Source organism: Leptonotus elevatus, chromosome 12 (genome assembly GCF_054856555.1).
Source record: "Leptonotus elevatus isolate MCC_2025b chromosome 12, RoL_Lele_1.0, whole genome shotgun sequence".
Lineage (NCBI taxonomy): Eukaryota > Metazoa > Chordata > Actinopteri > Syngnathiformes > Syngnathidae > Leptonotus > Leptonotus elevatus.
Window position 1 is genome coordinate 8,806,718 of NC_141250.1, and position 23,237 is coordinate 8,829,954.

At 39.8% G+C, this 23,237-nt stretch overlaps 1 protein-coding gene across 2 annotated transcripts in view; it reads right to left on the bottom strand.

Moving 5' to 3' along the window:
* The window catches only part of il1rapl1a (interleukin 1 receptor accessory protein-like 1a), a 233,804-nt gene that overhangs the window by 123,860 nt on the left and 86,707 nt on the right, over positions 1-23,237 (bottom strand). For both annotated transcript variants that reach the window (XM_086091901.1, XM_086091902.1), the window contains exon 3: positions 2,148-2,433. In XM_086091901.1, coding sequence (XP_085948027.1) covers positions 2,148-2,433 — 286 coding nt within the window. The remainder of the gene's footprint in view (positions 1-2,147; positions 2,434-23,237) is intronic.

Below are 23,237 nucleotides of genomic sequence, written 5' to 3' on the forward strand. Positions count from 1 at the left end.
TTTTTGATTGTTCAAACCGTTTGTTGTTGAAGAATGGATATGTTATACATGCATTGAAACATGTATTATTGAATTAAATCTATTAGAGGATATATATTGCACACATGCAAATATTTTGTCCATATTTAAAATGTCCTTTATTCATACATCTGTTAAGGAAGTACATGGTCCTCTGTGGCCCCCCCAGTAGAACGGATGGAAAATCGTGGCCCTCTCCAGCATCTCTGGTTTAAATGTTGATGAAAATGCATAATAGATCTCATTTACAGGGAAGTGCATGCTGTAATTTGCTGAATATTAAGTTTTACATTACATTGGTACAGCTAAAAGGCATGACGCGTGAAGTGCACCCACCTCGGTTTTGTGGTTGATAAAGTCTGCACGGAGTTACGCAACACGCAAAGACGAGCATTCGGGTTGGGGGATGCTCAGGTCACAAGTGTGACTCAAAGGCTTACACTCTGACAAAAAAGACAATCGATTTCAGCTCAAAGCAAAATCTCTCACATTGTGCCATCTGAGAAGACAAAAAAATAGCAGCAATTCCAAGGCACGTTAAGAAACCCCGGGCACTTTCTTACAGCAGACTTACATTGTGCTCAGAATTCTAACTCTTAAGAACAACATTCTACAGTCAGATATTTAAAAAGAAAACACTCATTAGTTGCACAAAACTGTGGGCACATCAGTCACAAATTCTCCATCACACAGGCACACTTAGAGAGCGCACTTCAAACCTCTCTGGTTCCCGTAAGAGGCCTTTAACCCAGTTTATTAAAAACTCTGCAAAATGAAGAGCTGCAATGAGCCAATTATTGAAGGATGTTATCCGCCGCAAAGGTTAATAAGTTACCGCGACACTACTGTGCATCTTAATCTTATCGCGCCCCTCGATAGCAACAGATGGTAGTTATAACTTGAGTGTGTGCTTTAAACTGCCACACCATTAGGTACATCATCAAATTCTGCCTTAAAATAATAATGCACACGTTCTATTGAGCCTGTCAATTAGGTAGCCTATTCATTTAACAATGTTTACTCATACAGATTGCTAACTGCATTATACGCATGAGATAATACTGTATTTTGGTAACTCATCGTACTTTAGCAACATGATTATTGTGTGTGTAGTATCTTTCGAAGTTAACCAGGTGTTATTCAAAATATGTGGCAACTTTTTCTATTTAGCAGAGCAAGCATTTATAAAATAAGAACTAATTATTATAATGTTCAAAGAATTAATTTTACATATTTGATATCCCTTTTTTTAACCTCCTCAACAATTGACCTGGTCCATTTCAAAATTCAAATATGGATGAGTAGAAATGAATTGTGGCGGCTGTGGTTCAGGATGTAGAGACAATCGTTCTCTAACCAGAAGCCCGGCTGTTCGATCCCCGCTCTCCCCAAGTCATGTGTCGTTGTGTCCTTGGGCAAGACACTTCACACACATTGCCTCCAGTGCTACTCACACTGGTGTATGAATGGTGCGAATGTTCGTTGATGGTCGGGGGGGGGTCGTAGGTGCACACTGGTAGCCACGCTTCTGTCAGCCTGCCCCAGGACAGATGTGGTTACTAAAGAAGTTTACCACCACCACAGTGTGAATGTGTGAGTGCATGAATAATGTATCCATTCCATTGTAACGCGTCTTTGAGTGTCTAGAAAAGCGCTATATCAATCTGGTGCAATATTATTATTAAATGTGAGAGACTTTCAAATATCAAATTACAACACCTGCCCTGATACCTAGACGGCCAACCAAGTTTTGTGGCATTTCACTTCAGAGGTTTGACTATACAGGTAGCCTTCGGTTGATGACGGAATTCCAATATAAATTTGTTGGTTGGAACACACCATGATCTATCCCTAAACTATGGTAACATAGCTGTTATAATTACAAAAAATAATAATTGTATTAAAACCATTTGTTTGGCCACAAATTCAAAACCATCACATGAAAATTAGAAGGTACAGCGGTAACTGAGCATGCCTTCTTGTGCCATATTCTTAAGCCGTAGTGCTAGTTTGTAAATATTGTATGACGTTTGTAAGCTCTAAACATCGTGATCATCATAAACTGAAGACCCCCTATGTATGTTTAGCTGTGGAGTCAACCCATTATCCACACATTTTCATCAACTCACCGCAAGACGCAGGAGTAGAGCCCGACGTCCTGAAGGTCGGCGGGTCTGAACCATATGGCGTCCTCCTCCTTGCTCATACGCACTCCGTCGAAGGAGATGGGCTCCTCAAAGTCACTGTGGCCCAGGCCCGAGCTGCGGTACCACATGAGGCTGAGGCCGACGCTCTGAGCCTGGCTGTAGTTGGCGCGGATGTAGCCATAAAACAGGGCGCACTTTAGCCGCACTGGCTCACCCTGCAGCACCTGGTACTTCAGGTAGTCCACCGACCAATCTGTACAGCCATCCACTGTGAACAAACGAGACGAAAACCTTAATCAGTACTTAATGACATTTGCGTTCAACACAACAGGATAGGGACAAGTGAGTCTCAAAACTTTACATTGCTGTCTTTCCTTTCGGGATTCCGTTATACGGATGTCGTCCTGCCTTCGGAAAAAACTCCCAGACTGACTTTGTCCTCTTTAAAAGCAGCGTAAAAAGTGTCTTTACACAGAGACAGAATGTCAGCATATTAGGCAGATGGTCAATTGTAGTTTGCGACCTTTAAGTTAGTTAATGAAGGCTGTGGTGAAAGTTCAAGCGTGAAATTTCAGAAAAAAAGTTACTTAAAAACAAAACATTTATGCCCAGACAAGAAGCTAATTTGAAAGTTATTTCTCAATTTGCCTTCTTTTTCGTTCATACATCCTTGCAATCTTGTGAAACGTCCTATTCCAATTGAAAGTGAGCATAAACCAAGAAAGCCTGTAATACCTGGATGTTGTTCTTGTCTCTTAGCTTAACCAAAGATTCATTGTTTGGTGACTTGTAAAGACTTGGCTGGGAAAATATCCCATGCTGCTATCAAAATGGCTAATATGAAAGCGGATGAGAAGACTTACTTTTGTAAAAAAAAAAATTTGAATTGAAATCTAATCACGTGATAACTGTGGTGAATTACAGAAATAGCCATTCCAATTACAAAGACACTAGCGGTCTTAGGAAGTATGTTCTTTGAGTTCACAAGAGCGTACTCTGCAGTCTTGATATTGAGAAACGGCTGATGTCTCTAGTTAGCTATCCTGCAAAGAAAGCTAACATTAGCCAATCAGCAAACTCATATCTTCAACTTAACTTTTTCTGTGACCTGATTCAGAAAAAAAAAACGCTGTTATTGTGAGTTGTAATCTAAGATGACATCACGGTGAAACTGCCTCATAAAATGAATTCAAATGGGCTAGAGAAGTGCTTGTAAGCTTTGTTGCTAACTGGCGAGTGAAGAAGATGCTAACTTCATTCATTCATGGCAATGATTTGATCACAACTGGAATGTGTTGTTTGTTTTAGAAGATGTCTCATCCGAGGAGGCTTTGGTTAGGACTGCACCAACCAAAATCCAATGCATTGAGAGCTATTTAAGGAACTATTGTTCCATTCTAGCCAACCTTTTCTGTTTGACATCAAAAGATCGATACGCAATTGTGCGTTCAATTCTCATTTGAAGAATAATGACTACAAATGTGATAGAATTAGTTTTTATTACTAGTCCACTGCTATTTGTGTTTTTATGGCTGCTTAAATGGAATTAAGGGGTGAGTATAAGTGTGAGTTTTATTATGATCAATATTTAACATGATCTAACGAATGTTTCATAAGTGCAGTCATTATTCATCATACATTTTGCAAAAGGAATATTAATAAAACGATATCACTCCATATCTTTAATATGCATCTATAGTAGGCACTCTCCGTCCCGTGCATTTGTTACGTATTTGGAGCATGTGTGTGCCATCTTGGCCTCAGCAGGCAACACTCCTGCAATATTCAAATGCAACAACTCGCGTTGCATCTGGGAACGGACTATAAAACGCTCCATAAATGATGTCAGACTTGTCTATGTGCTGAGGATGCACAACAGCACCAAAAAAAAAAGTGCAAGGCAAGATATTTAACCAGGAATACGCATCAAGCTCATAAAAAAGGCAAGGCAACGCTCCTTAACTTTCCATGAAGCGATGTTTGTGCTGAAGCTCGTCAGGATGCTCTTCTATTTTCTACATGATTCCCCCCGCATGCAACTTTTTATGATTCAAGTTTGCACTAACCAAATCAGAAAGTTGGTGAATATGGTTACCATTAAAATACTGTACCTTACATGTTTTATTTTTATACCCTAAAACTGAGGAACGTGACCAATTAGTCACACAGGGAAATGTATTCTGGTATAAATAATGGAAAATCAAACAATTAACTTTGGCTTTACTCGTACAAAGTATGGTTGAGCTGACTGTATGTTAAAATTCCATTAGGAAATACAAGCACGTAATGCAAATCCCTCCCAACACCCAAGCTGGGCCCACTATCAGCCCAATATCAGCATGTCTTGTATGCAGCAGGTGTACTGTATATTTAGAGTACATAACATAATAAGAGAGTGAGTTGGTGGGGGGTGGTGATGGTGGGGTGAGATAAAGTCATAAGAACCTCGACTGGGAGTGATATGGCGTCTCACAGGAACAGCTATGATTGTAATTAATACTCTTAATTAGCAGGGAAGTCACACATGCATGCATTCCCTATATGAATAGTTGTGTGCCTAATTACGGCTGCTAATTACCAGTGGGCTTGGACCACAAAAAAAAGTGTGGTGCGTGAGAATGCAATAGTAACAGAAAACATTATCATGGCGCAATGTGTGAAATGTGGCCTAATTATCGCTGCTAATAATGAGAGCAGGACCCCCTCCAGTGTACTAACAAGCAGCAGCACATGTGTTCAATTCAAATAGAGTGGAGACCAGCAGGTTTTAATCTATGGTTATTAAAACAGAGTTATTGATTGATTGATTTTCTAAAAAGGTGCAAATAAATCAATAGAAAGTCGGTCATTAGGGCACCGCCACTGATTGGCTGTGTATTAATAAATCGCAATCAGTTCCGCTTTACATTGAATCCGAATGTAAAAAATCTTGACTAGGATCTGAAAGCAGAACCTGCACTGTTTTTGATTGAAATCTTACTACTAATGCACTGATTGTTTGGTCTACACGTCAATCAATACACATAACGTCAATGGGACACCATCAGAAGATAATTTCAACATTCTGGCCTGGGATCTGAATGGAAAACCTACGCCATCATCTGCAGGAATCTCACTCACTATTCATGCATTCATAACTCAGTCAGTGTCAATCATTACTGCTCTCAGACTCTAGCATGTTTGAATGTCTTTTCAGCGTTGTACTTGTTTGCAGTACTGAATTGAAGCAGGGGTGCCCAAACTACGGCCAGCGGGCCATTCGCGGCCCACCATACGTTTTTAAGCAGCCCTCAACATGAATAAATGTGTGAGAGTGTTGAAAAAGTTGAGGGTTACACACATCCTCGATGACAACTACTACTACTGATACATTTGATTTATAGAGATTTTTGAGATATGCGAATAAACTATTTACTACTAAAATAGTAACAACATTTCTCTTTATTATGCTTCATAAATGAAGAATCAATTTCAGTTTCAGAAGCAAAAATGTTTTCCTCCACTTTCTGCTGTCTGTGTCAATGTCTGATTTGTGAACATATCGCATTAATGATTAAGATCCTCAAGTTAATACTGGTTTAAAAATTGTGATCTTATCTCGGATTACTCATTCTTGCTTTGATTCTCAATATGGACATCTGCTCAGGGCAGGGGCGGATCTATTCTAATGGGATACAGGGCTGTAGAGCACCCCGAAATCATGAAAAATCCCAAACTGTTTGCCTTTTCACCTTTTCCAGTCGATAAAATAAAATAACTTTAAAATAAAATACGCTAAACTAACTAGCCTATAATACAATTGATTGATTGGTTTAAGTGTATTTAATATAATCGGACAATGACAAAGTGGGCCTTGCGTCCTTCGATTTTTCTTCATGCTGCTCGAGAACGAAAAGGTTTGGACACCTTTGCATTAGACTCATGTAAAGTATTACATTATGTACTTTGTAAGAAACATGTTTAATAACTGCTGTTATCCCAGGGCTGAGGGGGAAAAAATCAATATTGCATTGCATCATATCTTTAGCTTTAGTATGTCTGTACTGATACTGTTTCTGTGCAAAGCCCAGCTACAAGTATATATCCATGGTGTCGTTATATTTCTTATATTTCTTTGCTATTTGAAGTTTTCTCGCCCACACTTTCTGTAAGTAGATGTTACAGTTTATCTCAGCTTATTTGCTTCCAAAACTAAACACCACTTTGCAACATCGTTAGCAAAATATCACGCTAACACTGTATTATAAATTGGACTGCCATTCCCACCCCTATTAGAAACATGATTAAATAGACAGTTTCTCAATATATGAAAAAATATATATAAAGTAGAGTATTAAGCCTTTTTGAGCCTTGGGGACACTGTTGTTGAAAGTCATGCAGAAACGTGAGCCACCCCCCAAACTATTTTGCCGCTTGGTGTGACTGCCGCCTTGCCTCTTGACTGCGTATAAATGATGTATGTAGACAAACCTCATAAACATTCAGTGAGTCGGACTGGTCAAACTTCAGATGCATAAGATTAGGTATTGTACACTCAGGCCCCCAAAGACCTCCCACTGGGGCTTGTTGAAAGTGGAGCCCTTTTGTGTGTGTGACTGTGTGTGTGTATTTGTGTACTGTAGATGTTTAGATATGAAACTCAAAATGGTTTTATCAACTCAATTAGAGGCTGACATTTCCCACATCCCCATGCTGGGCTTGAAAATCAATGCTTCCCACTGGAGGCACACTGCAGTCACCATCTCTCACTCCCTCTGTGCAAGCACACGCAAACACACACAAACGCAAACACACACACAGGATTCTGCCTACACTTTTGGGACATCACACCTTTTATAACGATTGTGCTCGGCCACTCCTAAACAAGCCCCAACTGTGAGGCAGGCTTTCATACGCACATGTTGCGGAGCGGCTGCGCTTGTGAATTACACTGCAGTATCCTAGACTGCAGCACTTCTTTTTTTTTTTTTTTTTTTTGCTAGCTTTTCTGCAGTTCGTGCACCACCAATGCACATGTGTGGGGGCCATAGGTGCGGGCAGTGTGGTTGTCAAACTACTACAATATGTGTGCACCTCGGAGCATTATTACATTGTGTTTTTGACACAAATGTGACACAACACCAAGGCAATAAAAACACAGCCAGGAGCTTGAATAAATGTACCGACATGCATGCATAAACACACAATGACAGAGTTTGTGTGTCGCTTGAGTTAACCCCCCAATATTCCCTTTTTGGGACTTGAAAAAGGCGCTGTCTGGTATTTAAAACCATGAGTCACGGTTCATGATTCGGTCAACATGTAAATCACAGAATTTGTCAGTTTGTCACCTAGTAGTCCAAGTTTGTCTTTATGGCTCACTTTCTTAAAGTGGAAGTCTGGTTAATATTACATTTGTTGAATATGAGGTATGAAGCAAAATACAGCTGTTCTCAGGGGGCGGCCATTTTGCCACTTGCAGAAGATGACATAACAGTTGCTCAGGGCTCGGGCAACGACCAATCACAGCTCACCTGTTTTCTGAAGCTGAGCTGTGATTGATTGTTACCTGAGACCTGAGCAACATTGAAGTCATCTTCAGTCAACCGCAAGTGAAAAAATGGCCGCTCCCTGAGATGGATAATAACAGCTGGATTTTGCTGCTTCATTTATATTCCACGCAATAGTAACCAGAATGCCCTAGTGGGGCTGCATAAAACATATTATTGTCCCAAAAATGTTTTGTTTGACTTCCCCGTTTAAATGAAATAGAATCTAAATGTAAAAACTGCATACCATCATTGACTAACCGCCAGTCTACAAGTCAGTCAGTTATCATAGGCAACATGACTGATTTGCTGGGTTAGTCATCTGGTACCTAGCGTTAGTCTTTTGGCCCCGCCTTCTTAAATGTCAAAACTCTATGACATTGTTGTCTGGCATCTTATTTGCTTTTTATTCAGTCATTAGTTGGCCAACATTGGTTTATTGTATGACCCAGAGATTATACTCCTTTCTAGAAGCAAATAATTTTACATGCGGTGATTGGTTGATCTTTGAGTGTTAATCATTAGATGCCAGGGGATATCATCATCAGATGAGTTCTTTGCTGCATGGGAACTGAATGTAAAACCTCCACAGTCAACTCTAAAAAAAACATCATGTCATTTGCTGGCATCTCTCAGGCTGTTCATGTATAAGTTGCTGTACGCCTTGCAATTAAAACTGACTTTGATACATTGCACCCTTTAAAAATGTCTTCATTTTTGAAAACCCAGATATGGTCTCCGTAGCCAACTCATCAGTTCCTCCATAATTAAAATCCCACCATCTTTTCATACAAAGCTCTGTATCACCCTAAATTGCTCTTCTCACTCTAAGCCCCATCACTACCTGCTTCTCTAATGAAGTGTAATTATCAGATCTTAGGCGGGTAGCCGGGTTCTCGCAGGTCGCAACGAGAGTCAATGATCTATACTGATAAGAACTCTTAATAAGGATCTGTCACCTTCGTTTTCTCTTCTCCTCAGTATCCGCCCACTTGCGCACACACATACGACCATCTCCAAGGCAGGGCCGGTTCTAGGCATGCATACTTGAGAGTGCGGACAGAAATGCTAAGGGGGCATCATGTAACATATTCTTATTTTATTCAACTATTTGTTTGTACTATAATGCAGCAAAATATTCCTTAATGAATGTCACATAATAACTCAAACCAATGCGTTTGCGTGCACGTGCATTTGGACACTTGCATCGCCGAACAAACTCCAAATTTTGGACCCGGTCACAAGCTTCTGTCACATGTGCCACTGCATATTCGCAAATCACATCTAATAGTCTCACACAACAACATTATATACATGCATACAAAATCAATACACATTTAAGGCACACCAATTATTAATAACATATTTCCACAAACAATAAATGACAATGTACCAAAGGTGGGAGTAAGTCATGCAAGTCACAAGTAAGTCTCAAGTTTTGCCCTCAAGACTGTCCAGACTGACAAGTCTCAAGCAATTTACAAGTCCTACACTTTGAGTTTCAAGTCCTTTCGAGTCATTTGAACAACATCGTAGATTATATTATTTCGGGAGACCATCAACGTAGGAGTCAGGCACTAAGGGAGTGAACTCAGAGTGGTGCGACAGATTTGTGTTTGCAATGAATTACCAGTCAATTTACACCGAGAGGAACTTACTCGTTAACATACATTTGAATCTTTTTGTTTTGGTGGAAGAAGCAAGTCTTTTCAATTCAAAGGACTCAAGTCCCAGTGAAATCACAAGTCATTGTTAGTAAAGTCCAAGTCGAGTTGCAAGCCTCTTAACATTTTGTCAAGTCGAGTCTAAAGTCGTCAAATTCATGACTTGAGTCTGACTCGAGTCCAAGTCACATGACTCGAGTCCAAGTCACATGACTCGAGTCCAAGTCACATGACTCGAGTCCACACTTTGAGGTAGCCGTGCCCACTCTTGCCCTAGCATGCCCTAGCACAGGCGTGGTCATGTTTGGTCCTCGAGAGCCCCGATCCAGCCTGTTTTCCGTGTTTCTCTCCACTAACACACCTGATTCATGATCTGATGTTGCTGATTAGCTGATCATTAGATTCAGCTGTGCTGTAAGAGGGAAACATGGAAAACAGGCTGGATAGAGGCTCTCAAGGACCGAACTTGAGCACCCCTGCCCTAGCATATAGCCGGCCTGAGGCCCCGTGGCGGCCTTAAAATGCAGTTTCAACAGTGGCTAAGAGCTGGACGGAAGCCTTGCGGTAACAGGGCCGAATTGACAGTAAATGGGTGGCCTGTACAAATAAAAGTCTGAGGCGTATGGGGGGGAAAAATCAACTGCAATCATGCAGCAAATCAGCCCTGTTTGAACCATGCTATCCAATCAACAGTGGACAGCTGTAAGCACTGTTTGTGCTCACAGCTGGTCTTAAAATACGCCTCTATCAGGTTCTCCGCCTTCGCATCCAAATAAACCCAAATAAAAATCCAAATAAACATGACATAAGGCAGTAATGCATTTCTAGAATGGGCCGCCTGGGTTGTGTTTTACAAAGCCATTTGGCACTAGGTTTTGTTGGACAGGGAGTGTAACAAATACATAATTTTCAAATAATTCTAAAGTTATAAGTAAAACAAGAGCACCTACGCCAAGGCTTAAGCTGATTAAACTGAAATTAATGACCATGACATCTATGATCCAATTAGCTAAAAGCAGGTTATATTTTTTTTTCTGGATCCCAAGGAGCAAAATGCCTTAGTCAGAGTTATATGTTTCTCAGGAACCATTGGTCCGGCTACATATTAATGGTGGCATTACTAATTGGATAAGTTCTGTAAGCCAGTAACTCCCACTGACTTTGGGCGAGAGGTGGGGACCACGTGAACAGGTCCCCAGTGTTTTGGTATGCATTGTTGAACTGTTAAAAAAAAGTCAAAATGGCATATTCCTTTTTGTGGTTTTGCAGATAGAATGTTTTGTTGTCCATTACAAAAAAACAACTGCGTGAACATAAATAAATATTTTCCGAAAAACACATAAATACAAAGTGCTTTTAAACAAACATTTAACCCTTTGAAAGAGTTTGCATTTATCAATTACTTAAATATCCAGCAAACGTAATATGCCACTCCTACATGGTGCGTTTCAGAACAAATTGCATGTTGATGCCTGCAACTCAACAAAGGTAATCCTTTCAAGTAAAACAGCACAGACCCAAGTTTCAAGAAACACTAAACATGCATATTAAGCCTAACTTTCAAATAAATTAGAACAGCACATTGCATTCCACGTTTCAAGTAAAAAACACACACACACACACACGTATATATATATATATATATATATATATATATATATACATTGACCTGGCAAGTCTTCTCAAATAAACATAGTTTGATTAGCTCATTATGATCACATGATCACAAGTTCACCGCAGTACCGATAATTATAAATAATTGTTATGTTGTGGTTGGACACTGCTGGCAACCTAATCCTACAAAAAAAACAGGTACTTACAATGTGTAATGTGCACACATCTTTCTACAGTTCTGCCTATCTGCCTCATGCATGCAAGCTTAGAACTGAGCCAAGCGATGCTGCTTAGTCTGTTCTCTTAACCAGTAACTCAAGCTTATATTACCTGAAAGTAGAACCTCTAAACCTCGGGTTCACCAATTTCGGTCCTCGAGGTCCAGACCAGAGTCCACCATGTTTTAGATGTTTCCACCTACTAACACACCTGATACTAAAGATCAGGATCGTTATCAGGCATATTAGGTGTGTTAGTGGGCGGAAACATCTAAAACCTGCAGGACTCCAGACCTCGAGGACCGGAATTGATGAACCCTGCTCTAAACCATCATTGTCTATATTTATGTTATGTTATATGTTAACATAACATTATATTATATGTTACATGTTATGTTGTCTGGCGTTTGTCAGTCTTCTTGCATTAGATCTGAAGGACTACTAAAAATTCGGTTGGTAGACCCTTCCTAACTTTTCTTGGTCAATCTACTAGCATTACAAAAACAATGTAGTACTGAATAAAATATAGCGTTTTCATCATTTAATGTTCACTTTGAATGTCTTGTATCAGTAAATGAGTTGGACACTTGTGATGGTAGCTTGCACAGGCACACAAAGACTCGTATTTCTCGAAAATATTTGAGTCCTAATGTAAAATAGTGCTCAACTTTTAGTTCTTGTGAGATCTTGTAAAATGGAATAATTTGAAGCAGCTGATGCCAAACAGCTAAAACGATTCAATGCTCTACCCAAGCTAATGCTAAGCTCCATTATACCCGTCCCGCTTTGCCGTTTCAAAGCCTGCTTATATAGCTCACAACAATAAAATCCTTATTGTCGTCCATAAAGCTCATAAACAGGGCGCCATCTCAGATCAATTCATGTAAATACTCCCCATGATCATCGTCACGGCGATTTAGTCAGCTCCAAGAGTTGAGTCAAGGAATAAAGTAAAGTTGGAGCCTCGGGTCTCTTTTAAATGAAATTTGAAGTAGGATTCAAGTTTGATCGTGATAATCATGTAAGAACACATTAGACTGATAAGGGCTTGTTTCATTCAGCTCTGCTGTCTGGGAGCGACATGACTGCATCCTGTTACTGTTCTGTTGCCGGTCCATTTGATTAGATTTGATAGGAAATGGCATAGACTGTATAAACATTATTTATGATCACACTTACATTATCAGAGAGGATTGGTCACGTTTATGCATCCATCCATGAAAAACAAGTTCAATTTGCTCATGTCAAATCCCAATCTACATTTTCCAGGAGAAAATGATCCAAAAGTCACGCAAAAACTTGATTCCACAGTGGGGGTTTTTAAAAATTTTCTTTGGCTTTTTTTTGTGATGAAAAGGGGTATCATGGGACAATAACCATACACCAGGAAACAAAGCTCATTATTACTAAGTCCAATCTCCTCTGTGTAACAGTACTACTAGACACTATTACACTTGTACAACTTAAGAGTTAAGAATGTTAACTGTACACTGCCTGTGCTGTTAATAAAGGTATGGTTTGACTGTGGAATTATTCAGATTTCCGTTATTTCCTATGCATTTTTTTTTAACGTATCCAAGGATGAACAGCATTCGAAAAAGTCTGACCTTGTAGTTTGCACTGTATTGTAATTTGTGTGTATTATCACAACGTTCTTCCTCATTGTCTGTGCAATAACACTAGGGAAGTTTATATCCTTTTAATCTCTCCCGCCTGTGTTGCAATGCTCTAAATTTCTCCGTCTCCAAGCCATCCCCACACTGATGGCTCACCACTGCTCATTTAAATGCAAATGTGGACCAAACACCGATAATTTTTAGACGGGGGAAAGATTTACCCTCTCGTCAGTTTTCCGTCACTCACTTTGTAATTTTCCTGTCCTATTCAGTGATTAGAATGAGTCAACTCGCTTTGTAAAGATTATATCAGATGAAAAAAAACAACTGCCAAATCAGTGTTAGGTGTATGTTTTATGCAAGATTGCATCCACAGTCACTTAATGGAGATTATTGTGATTATTCAGTCAGAGGTAAAATTCCATTCTGAATGAGTTACTGGCACAGATAGTTACTTGTATTTCACACATTTCTCTTGAGGTCGTTCCTTTAGTCGCTATGCAGTCACCGGCCCATCGAAATTTCAATCACTACAGGCAGCACCTCTGATTGGTCAGATCAGTTACCTAAAAGACACATATCCCTTGAAGTCCTCATGGCCTCTTGTTGATTATAGAAACTCTTTTCAATTATTGCACTTACTGTTCGTACAATCATTAGTGAGTCGACATATCACTCGTTGCAGACATCACCGCTGATTGCCCGCGTCTGTCAGCCAATACTTTGCATTTCGGTTTCAGTCTCGCCTTCTTGCACAGTCTCTGAAAGCTGAAATTCTCTACCATCATCACACTTACTGCGCATACGTAGAATCATTAGTCATTCTAAATGTCACTCGTTAGAGCCGACAGCACTGATAATTTGCGTTGCTGTTTAAATCCTGCCATCTTGCATGGGCTCTTAGTAGAAACTACCATCATTACACTCGATAACAGTTACTGGTCGGTCTACATAAAACACTTTGGATTGGTCCGCTTTGTTAAATGGTAACTCTGTAGGTCAATTCAATTCAATTTATAAAGTGCCAAATCACAACAGAAGTACTTTACACGTGGAGCAGGTCAAAGAACACACTCCTCACTTATTAAAAGACTAACTTTAGAGCCCCAACTGAACCTCACATGGACAAGCACTAAGCGACGGAAGAAATGTTGAGCTTGAGCAGTTTGCCTCGGTCGGTTGGGTTAGTCCTGTTTTCTTGTATGGGATTTAAATGTTGAAATTGTGTACCGTAATTGGCTGGCATCTGACCAACTGTTCAATGAGTCATTGGTTGGTCAATATGTCTATTATGGATATTACTACCGATTGGTCCTTGCACTGAACGGCACATTTGTCTTTAAGTTCCATCTTCTTGCATACGTTTAGCGTTAGAAACTTTATATCGTCATTGGTTGGCATCTCATTAATGGTGAATAGGGTCATGGATGTGTCCACAGTACAAACTATTCCATAGTACAGTATATATTTTTTACATGTACTTTATTCTAGCTTCATAATGCTTTTAAAAATCCTTAACAGTTGCATCACTTGACTTTGACAAATTTTTCGACATACATGATTCCGCAAAATGTTTGCTTTGACTTGCGAGCACATACTTAAGATAAGAGTGCTGCATGTTGGCAGTGACCTCATTTCAACGTACTTCGCGATAAGCAGTAATTAATCATGGCAGAAACACCAGGATGAGCAGCACAATGAATTGAATTGCAGCACTGCTTAATTCTTTACCGTCTATTTACATATGCTCTGTTATTAACTTTATAGAGTAATATTTTTCCCTACACAACTACATTTTTTGTTTTTATGCGGGGATTCTGTAACACATTTATATTAATTTCAATGGGGAAAGATGATCTCATATACAAGTGTATTGAGTTAGGTGTGGTCACAGAACTAATTAGCTCGTATTCCAAGGCACTACTGTATTTATAATGATGACAAATCACTGTAAATTCCATCCATTATTTTATTTTATTTTTTTTTTGATGGATTTTAAATTAATATTTTCATATAAGCCCCATCTATAACTGTTGGCTGGAAGAAATAACATGGTTCATCTTCATTCATTTAAGGTCCCAATAATGGATCCTTGCCCTTTAAAAGACTAGCCATGTTAATCCAAATTAAAAAATGTTGCCAATAAGTTAGTTATGCCATATGACATAGTAGCTGGCCTTTTTGTACAAAACCATCGGCACTGCCACTTGGAGTTGGCGCTTAATTGTGCAGAACAAAAGTCGGCATACAATCAGAGATTGGGAGAGTAAACAGACTCAAGCCGGGAGAAGGAGACAACCTTTGACGAAATGTGATGTGACGCCTGCATATGCAAATGACAAGTGCTGTGTCTTCCAGGCCTTCTGCCATGCAGCTACCCACCGACACCAGCTGAGCAAAGCCAATGCCAGACTGCTGAGGGGCAGCCTTTGGTGGCGGACTGGCATTTGGCCGCTTGCTGCTAATTATTCCATGAAGAATCCAATAATCTACCTTTTTACCTTGTTGAGTAGATTCACGTTTGTAGTCAGTTGCAGCACTTTTTTGTGCCCACAGCAGAAGAGGTAGTGAATCATTTATTTTGAAAATGCCACTCTACAATGAACAAAAGTTTTTGGTTAAAAAAAATAAACACATGAATAAATAAATAAATAAATAAAGAACGCAGACATGGAATAAATGAGTCCAATCAGCATTGGTTTTCCACTTCGGAATGAAACTCCAATCACCATGCTTTATGGTAAACTAATGTTACCAATACTAACATTCATTCAACATAAAAAAATTAATGTATTTTTGTCACTTGTAGTCTGCATTCAATAAAGCAGACACTACTTGACCAATTAGCACACAGAAGGGGTTTATAACTCAGTAGGAATAGAACCTCAGTACCTTGTTTTGCCAATGAAAAAGTGTGCAATTAAAAAGACAAGCCAATGGCAAAATACCGTACTAATGGCAGACACAACTTCTATCTTTCTCGTTAGGCTAACATTGCTGAAAGGCAGTGATGTGTCACAAATGAAAGCAATAAAATAACATGAATGGCTAATGATGTCGAGACACATGATTATTGCCTTTTAACATGATCTCAGTAACAGACCCCGGATGAACTCGTGTGCCGCTGTATGATTGCATGCTGATCTGCTGACATCCGCTCGTCACTGTAAACAAATTGAATCACAGCCGATGTCTGGTGCAGTGTGCATTGTATCTATTTTTTCCCCCCACCCACAGAGACCTTACTTGTAGCGAGTGCACTGTAAATTGCGCTGTAATGCGCGCCGCCGTTGCATTAAAGCACAAAGCTCGCCACCCGAGAACCACAAAGACGGATATAGACAACAACAGGGAAATGAAGCTAATATAATTTCTGATATTTGCATACATATTGGCAAGACTATAACTTCAAGGGCAACTTTAAGCTTGGATAAATAAAGCTAAGAACAAAACAAAAAAACAATACCTGCGACTGTGGGATTCACTCAACGAGCAACATTAAAACAGCACACGTTGCCATTTAAAAGGCCTTCGCGCCTGAAGGTGACATTAGCTTCTAGGGTTAATTTATTGCCCTTGACCAAGTTCAGCTCAGCTCACTCAGATCCTTTTAATAACTCTCCAATTGACTTCAAATTAACTAGAACCCGTTATAGAACAGAAATTTCCCCTGTTGTGCACGAAAAGGGTGTCAGTGAGACATTAGCTTTTTGACTTACCTCCCTCTCTATTCCCATTTCTCATTCTTGCTGCCTTTCTCCTGCCCATAAAAGGGCTCTTTTTAAGGAGAACATAAAGCTTGTCAGGATTTGGGCAGCTGGTGAAAGTCATTTGAGGCCCAAATTGATGCGCTCTGGACTCTCAATAGTATCTCGCCAATGGCGCAGGCCGGATAAAGGCGTCTTTATCTCACCAGGGTGAAAGTTGGGAAATGAGCAACGGGCGTTGGTGGTGGCTGCTGTCCGGTCGCGCACAGGTCTATTTTTCACAGATCAGTTCTGTGACCTGATTCACCAATATTTAAAAATGCAACCATCACATTTCACCCATTTATACCGCACATGACAAGCATAATTACGATCTAACCTAAAAACCTTAGGTTGAATCCTAACCAGTATTGCCAACATTGACTTTACACCCTAATTTCAAACCATAACTGATTTGAAACCCTAATTTAAAAACCCTATTGTAAAAGTTAAAACCTGACTTGAAACCCTAACTCAAATTTGAATTAAAACCCTAGCCATGGCTTCAAGATTAACGGTGTATCTACCATCAGACACCGGCCCAACCAGGCCAATACAATTTTTTATGACCTGTACACGCTCAACTAGTTAAAAAGGCATGAATCGGAATTAGCCTCATGTTGGTAGCTTTCGCTAACCCGATCACAGCTCACCTTAGTTGATTCATATCAGTGGCAGCCGAACCGCGTAACAGAACAAGGGCAGTGATGGAAAGTAATGTTTGGTCGCCAGATTATTAAAACATGAACAACTGTGTGCCAATGAGAACATAATTCATCATACACGTTTTACGACATCGCACACCGACATCAAGACTTTACTGCACTGTGTCCTTACTGTCATACTTTTTTCTATTTTTTCTATGCAAGTCTATCAAAATGTGTCTTCTGATGATAACGGTCAGTATACAGGGCATTAAAAAGTTTGGACACTGGTGCCGTCTAGAAGAAATACATAAATAAATAAATGTTACCCTGACTTGAAACCCTAATTTCAAACACCAATACTGGCTTTAACCCAATCTTGAAAACCTAATGCTGACTTGAACCATGGATCCTTCCTTTTTCTTCTTCTGTTCATCCTGTTCACGGTAGCTAGGAGGCAAAGCCTATTCCATCTGACAAAGAGCAAATGCATCGTCTTTTCATATTTTTTATTTTATGTTGTTGTTTTTAACTGTTGTTGTAAGGTGACCTTGAGTGTCCTGAATAAATAACATGAATTATTATTATTTAAATGACACCGTGGATTGCCCCAAATCCTGTCCATGAACCATAATCCAAATTTGAAACGATCACCAGAGACCATAACTTGAAATCTTATCCGGAAACCCCAAACCTGTTTTGAAAATCTAAATTGAAACCCAAGCTTGAAGCCCTTATTCTGACTTTAACCCTTATTTCAAACCCTAACTTGAATCTGCGATTTTGTCGTTCACATAGCATAATTGCCTTTTTTTAATTTTTTAATTTTATTTTTATTTTTTTTATGTATTATTTCAATGTTCAATGACTTAGGCAATTATGCTATGTGGCTGAAATTTGTAACAATATCCCAAACCCTTGGAAGCAAAATAACTTTTGAAAGCCCATTTACAGACTTGGGTTCTTAATGCAGTTTCTAAGCGAGTGTCTTGGCAAGGACAACCAAGCGTTAAATGAAACACCAGGAAAACTCTACTCTTCCTAAAACAACAGACATGCATCCAAATAAAGTCGTGATTAGGCCGTGTATGAACTCCATCCATCATGCTGACGAGGTGTGAGCAGGACACCTGGAGGCGGGCCGAGCCAAACCCCATCGGACCATGACCGTGGTACATTTCATATCCAAAAGGTCTCCAAATGCAAAGCGCATGGGAGAGATGTCTGTTTGTTTATGCAGGTGTCAGTCTGCTGCATGGAGAGCTGCCAGCCATTCTTTCTTTGTGCGCGCTCCATTGTGTGCAAAGACGATCCCATGAGATTGTGACGGCGCTATGATTCGGTAATCTCCCCACGGTAGAAATGGGAGAACGTCATCGGAACATGTCAAATTGTGTTTACGCTCGCCGCCGGTTTCATTACTTCTAATTTGACAAGTCATTATCACCCTTGCTCGTCACCCTCGTCCCTCCTGACACCAGAAGGAAGAACAGGGAGGAGGAGGAATAGTGGAAGCCATAAACATAACACTCAAAGTAAGGTGATATTCAAACAGCCTGGATAGAATGCATAGATTTCTTGTTATTTTTGTCATTAACACCAGCTATGCTTAGGGGGTTTTCACACATATAGAGTGGTACCTCGAAGTTGGATCACAATCCCAGTAATAATCCATTCATCTATTTTATATACTGTAGCTCAAGCCTTTATGAGGCCCCAAGCCGGACTTGATTCGGGGATCCCTTCCCACCACCCTTTTTAAACATGTAAATACAACAAAATAAAAAAGATCAACCACTAATGCAATGTTAAAAAATTAAATGCAGTATATCCGTACTACACTATTGACTATTTCAACACAAGTGACAAATATGGCAGCTAACCATCACTGGCTAGAGAAAGCTAACATAGCAGTCTTTACTCAGCGATCTTCCCACCACCACAGCATCACACCCTTTAATCACACAAATAGAACAAGAATCAATAACCAATCTAATGTTAAAAATAACCATCCATACTACACTAGTTCAACACAAGTGTCAATTATAGCAGCTAATCACTCAGTGGCTAACAGAAGCCCTTATGTAGTTAACTCAAATGCACATTGATGGGCATTGAAATTAGCATTAGCTACAAAGGCTGTGATGCTGTGCATTGGAGATTGTTTTTCATTCATTTATGTTGTGGCATCTGTCCTTATTCAAATAAACATGTACGTAGTTTTGTCATAATCCTTCTAACTAGAAAACATACAAAACAAACTGAATCATCTCCAAAGTAGAAGTGATTGTTGTTTATTGAGCCGTCCGCAAAATGTACATAATGTTTATTTAACCTGGCTAAAATGCGCAACCTAATTGCACTTTCAAGGTTAGCACGCATTTGCCAAATACTGCATGATCTTCAATCCAAAAACTCGAAACTCCAGTCCTTGTTTGAAATCCCCGATTTTAAGTAGTGGAACCCATGACCCGGAGTGCCAGCGGGCGACAAACAACCTCCCCGAACAGTGTATGGGGTGTTGCTTCGGTGGGTCCTGGATGCCCCACCCTCCTCCGTACCCGGGGCCTGCTGGAGCGTTTCCGGGTAGGTTGCGCGAGGGGGGGGGGGGGGGGGGTAGTGGTCGTCCTCCCTGGAGGTACTCAAGCTTCAACCAACCATAACTCAGCCCCCGGGAGTCATGGGGGTACCCCGAACGCATATGTGGTTGGGGTTGGCCAATATACCATCCTGCAATCAAATTCCAAATTGTGCAAAAATTAGAAATTCCACAAAAAGTTGGAATTTCAGTGGAATTCCACTCGGAATACGGCCATTTTGCACCTTATGTGCTGGGAGGCCAAATCCCATTCATTCTCTATGGGCGTCCCCTACCCTTAATTATTTGAAACCCTAACCTTAATGTTGTTTGAAACCCTAACTTGAAAACTTTGCTTAAATCCCTAAATATAAACACTAAGCCTAACTTAGAAGACTAACCTCTGCTTCAAACCCAAATTTGAAACCCTTTACACCTCAAATTGAAATCCAAGCCTTCAAAAAAAAAAAAGAGGCTTGAAACTCTATCCCTAAAGAAATACCCCAACCGTGGTTATAAACCTGGCATGAACCCTAACTTGAAATATCTTCAAATTTTTGAACCCCAAACTGTCCGGAGACCCTAGATGCCCTAATTTAAAACCTTGCCTGTGCTTTAAAGCGCTAATTTAAAACCCTTGCCCTGGCATGAACCCTATTTTCAAACCCTAAAATGAAACCCTAAATTTGTACTTAGTTTTATATGAAACCACATTACTTTAAGTACTAAATCACACCAAGGTGTCCGAAAACAGCTGAACTGTCAACATGAATGTCACAAAAGACAAAAACAATTGCTTCAATAGGCTCAGCCTACACAGTAAGGTTACCATAGCAACATAAACGCTACATAATTGACTACAATGTAATGTATTGTGTTCCGCAAGAGAGAGCACATGCTTTGTGACTAGATGGTGGCAAACGTACAGTAGATTACGCGTGTAGAGTAGCGTCCAGCTGCACATTTTGAAGAGGCATACCGGATTAGTCAGAATTATCATGAGATTAGTGGATTTGTTTAAATGGCCCACAATGCATTGCATTGCTTCCAAGACTGCACAGTTTGGGATTTTCAGGCACACACACTGTCGGACTGTTAATACCACAGTTTTGTCTGGAAATATGGGACGGATTTATCAAAAATGGTGCTGATTGTATCTCACAGTAGGACACAAGGGGGGCTCCTGAAAGATAGAATGCGGTCTTACAAAATACTGGACGGGTGGGAAACCTGCCCTAACATTAACCTGCGTAAAATGCTTTCTGTGTAGGCAGAACTATGTAAGACGATTCCAGTAAATGGAAGGCAACCAGGTCATAAAGTGTTCACAGTCCATTTGAATCATTACAAAAAGTGTGTGTTTGTATTTGATTAAATAAACATGTTGTGGCTTATGAAGTGAAATTTAAAACCAGCACTTGCAAACAGCGGCGGTCTCTCGAGTGTTTTGTCCATCGATTCTTCTGTACAAACCTCAACGGCTTATCGGATTTCCGCCGTTCCTCAACTCGCAATAACTGCGGCTTCTATCATTATCAGGTTAATTTTGAGCACTCACATAAAACAGTTGCTTGTTGGAAATTAGCTGATTGTTAAAGGACTGCGAACACTGAGAGTTGTCTTTCTAGTTTATATTTATTAAGCACACAAACGTGTTCAAATGTGTCATGCATGAAGTCAACTCACCTTCAGCGAAAAGTGACTTATCTACAGTATGCCTCTGTCAAGCATCTAACAGTGAGTACTAGTAGTTTTGCAATTACTTTGACAATTTTGCACTACTATGACAGTCAAGAGGATTAACTCATTCACTGCCAGGCCAGCTAAAATGGAACGTTGACGTCTATAACCGTCAATGGCAGTGAATGTGTTAAAAAGCGAGATTCTAAAGGTCAGTCAAACTCCCCATTCACTATCATGGTTCAAACTATTATTCATTATTTAATGTAAATGTTGTTGACTTTTTTTTATTATACTAATTTTTACATGTTTGTGACAGTTAAGAATGTTGAGTATTTCAGTAAACCTTTACTGCTTTGGCCTGAGCACAAAAACGGAGAAAATTTGAGTTTTTCAGTAAGTAACGGAGGATCGGCAACCATTCACTGGCAACCATTCCAGGGTGTCCTCCGCCTCTCGCCCAAAAATAACTTACGATTGGCTACAGTTTATTCATGACCCTAATTAGGAAAAGCATAGAAAATGGATGGATGGATAGAAAAATAACACACTGTATAGGCATACACTCCACTGTATGGATTTACATTGACTCAGTGCAAATTTTATTGTCACAAGAGCCACTCTTGGAGTATTTTACCATTGATCCATTTTTGCATAAATGTTCCCACTGGGAAAGTGTCTTAAGTGGCAAAAGAGGAGGTGAAAATATCCTGTCACAAATCCATCCTTAAAGAAAACAACCTTCCCTGCGCCGAAGTTTAGAGCCCAATTGGATCTTTTGCCCTCGTGGGGCTTTTTTAAGTCAGTATTTCTCATGAATTCTCTTACAAGGCATAAACGCTTCCAGTCCGGAGGTGGACTCGGGAATGTGTAATGTGGCCGCAAAGAGGGAGGAAATGGGATATTTAGCCGACACCGCTCGGACTAAAATTAGCTTTCAATCTGGGCACGTTTGTCCTTTGGTTCAGATTTGCGCTCGGTCGGCGATGCCGGGTGACAGTCACGGGTGGAAAGTGCACACCACACCACCGGCAATGTTCTCGCTTAATGCATCCACCTCAAATGAGTTGCATCTAAGACCATCAATGTCACATTCATTATTTACTATCTTTCATCAGTTATTCATGCCTGTGCAAAATCTCACTGATACATACATGTTGTCACACACGGGTGGGACAAAATAAGATTGCGATGAATCGGTACAGTTTCAATAACATTAGTATCAAATCTGGTGTTTAGATTTGCCTTTTAAATATGCTGCTTTGATTTTAAACATGGAGCATTAACTTGCTTAGACAAGGAGCTACCAATTACTGGTTCATCTATTACATACGCATTATGAAGTTTAAATCTGTTTAAAAATGGTTAAAAATGACATACTTTAAAAAGAGGCCTAAGGGATCTTTGGTTTCTGATACCAACAAACAAGGTTTTGGCGATATGAACGTCATGTAATGAACTCTTTTGCAGAGCGGCATAAACTCAGTTAAGATTATATTTACTGTTTTTCATTTGATTGTTATAGCGTAGAAGTGTTTTTCAAACAAATATTTTGTACTGTACAAAAGGCAGACAATTCCTCCTTCCTGTTCAAGACGGTAAAAGGAGAGTGCACTGAAAATCCAAAGAATCTGCATTAACGTACTTCATGATGCCGGATGCTCGCATTCTCATTTTCATCACATGCGGTCTAATAAATTTGTTAAGCACTATATACAGTATATAAAGATAAATAAATCATGGGCATGAATAAGAAATGTGACATTAAATCAAAGTGACGGAGT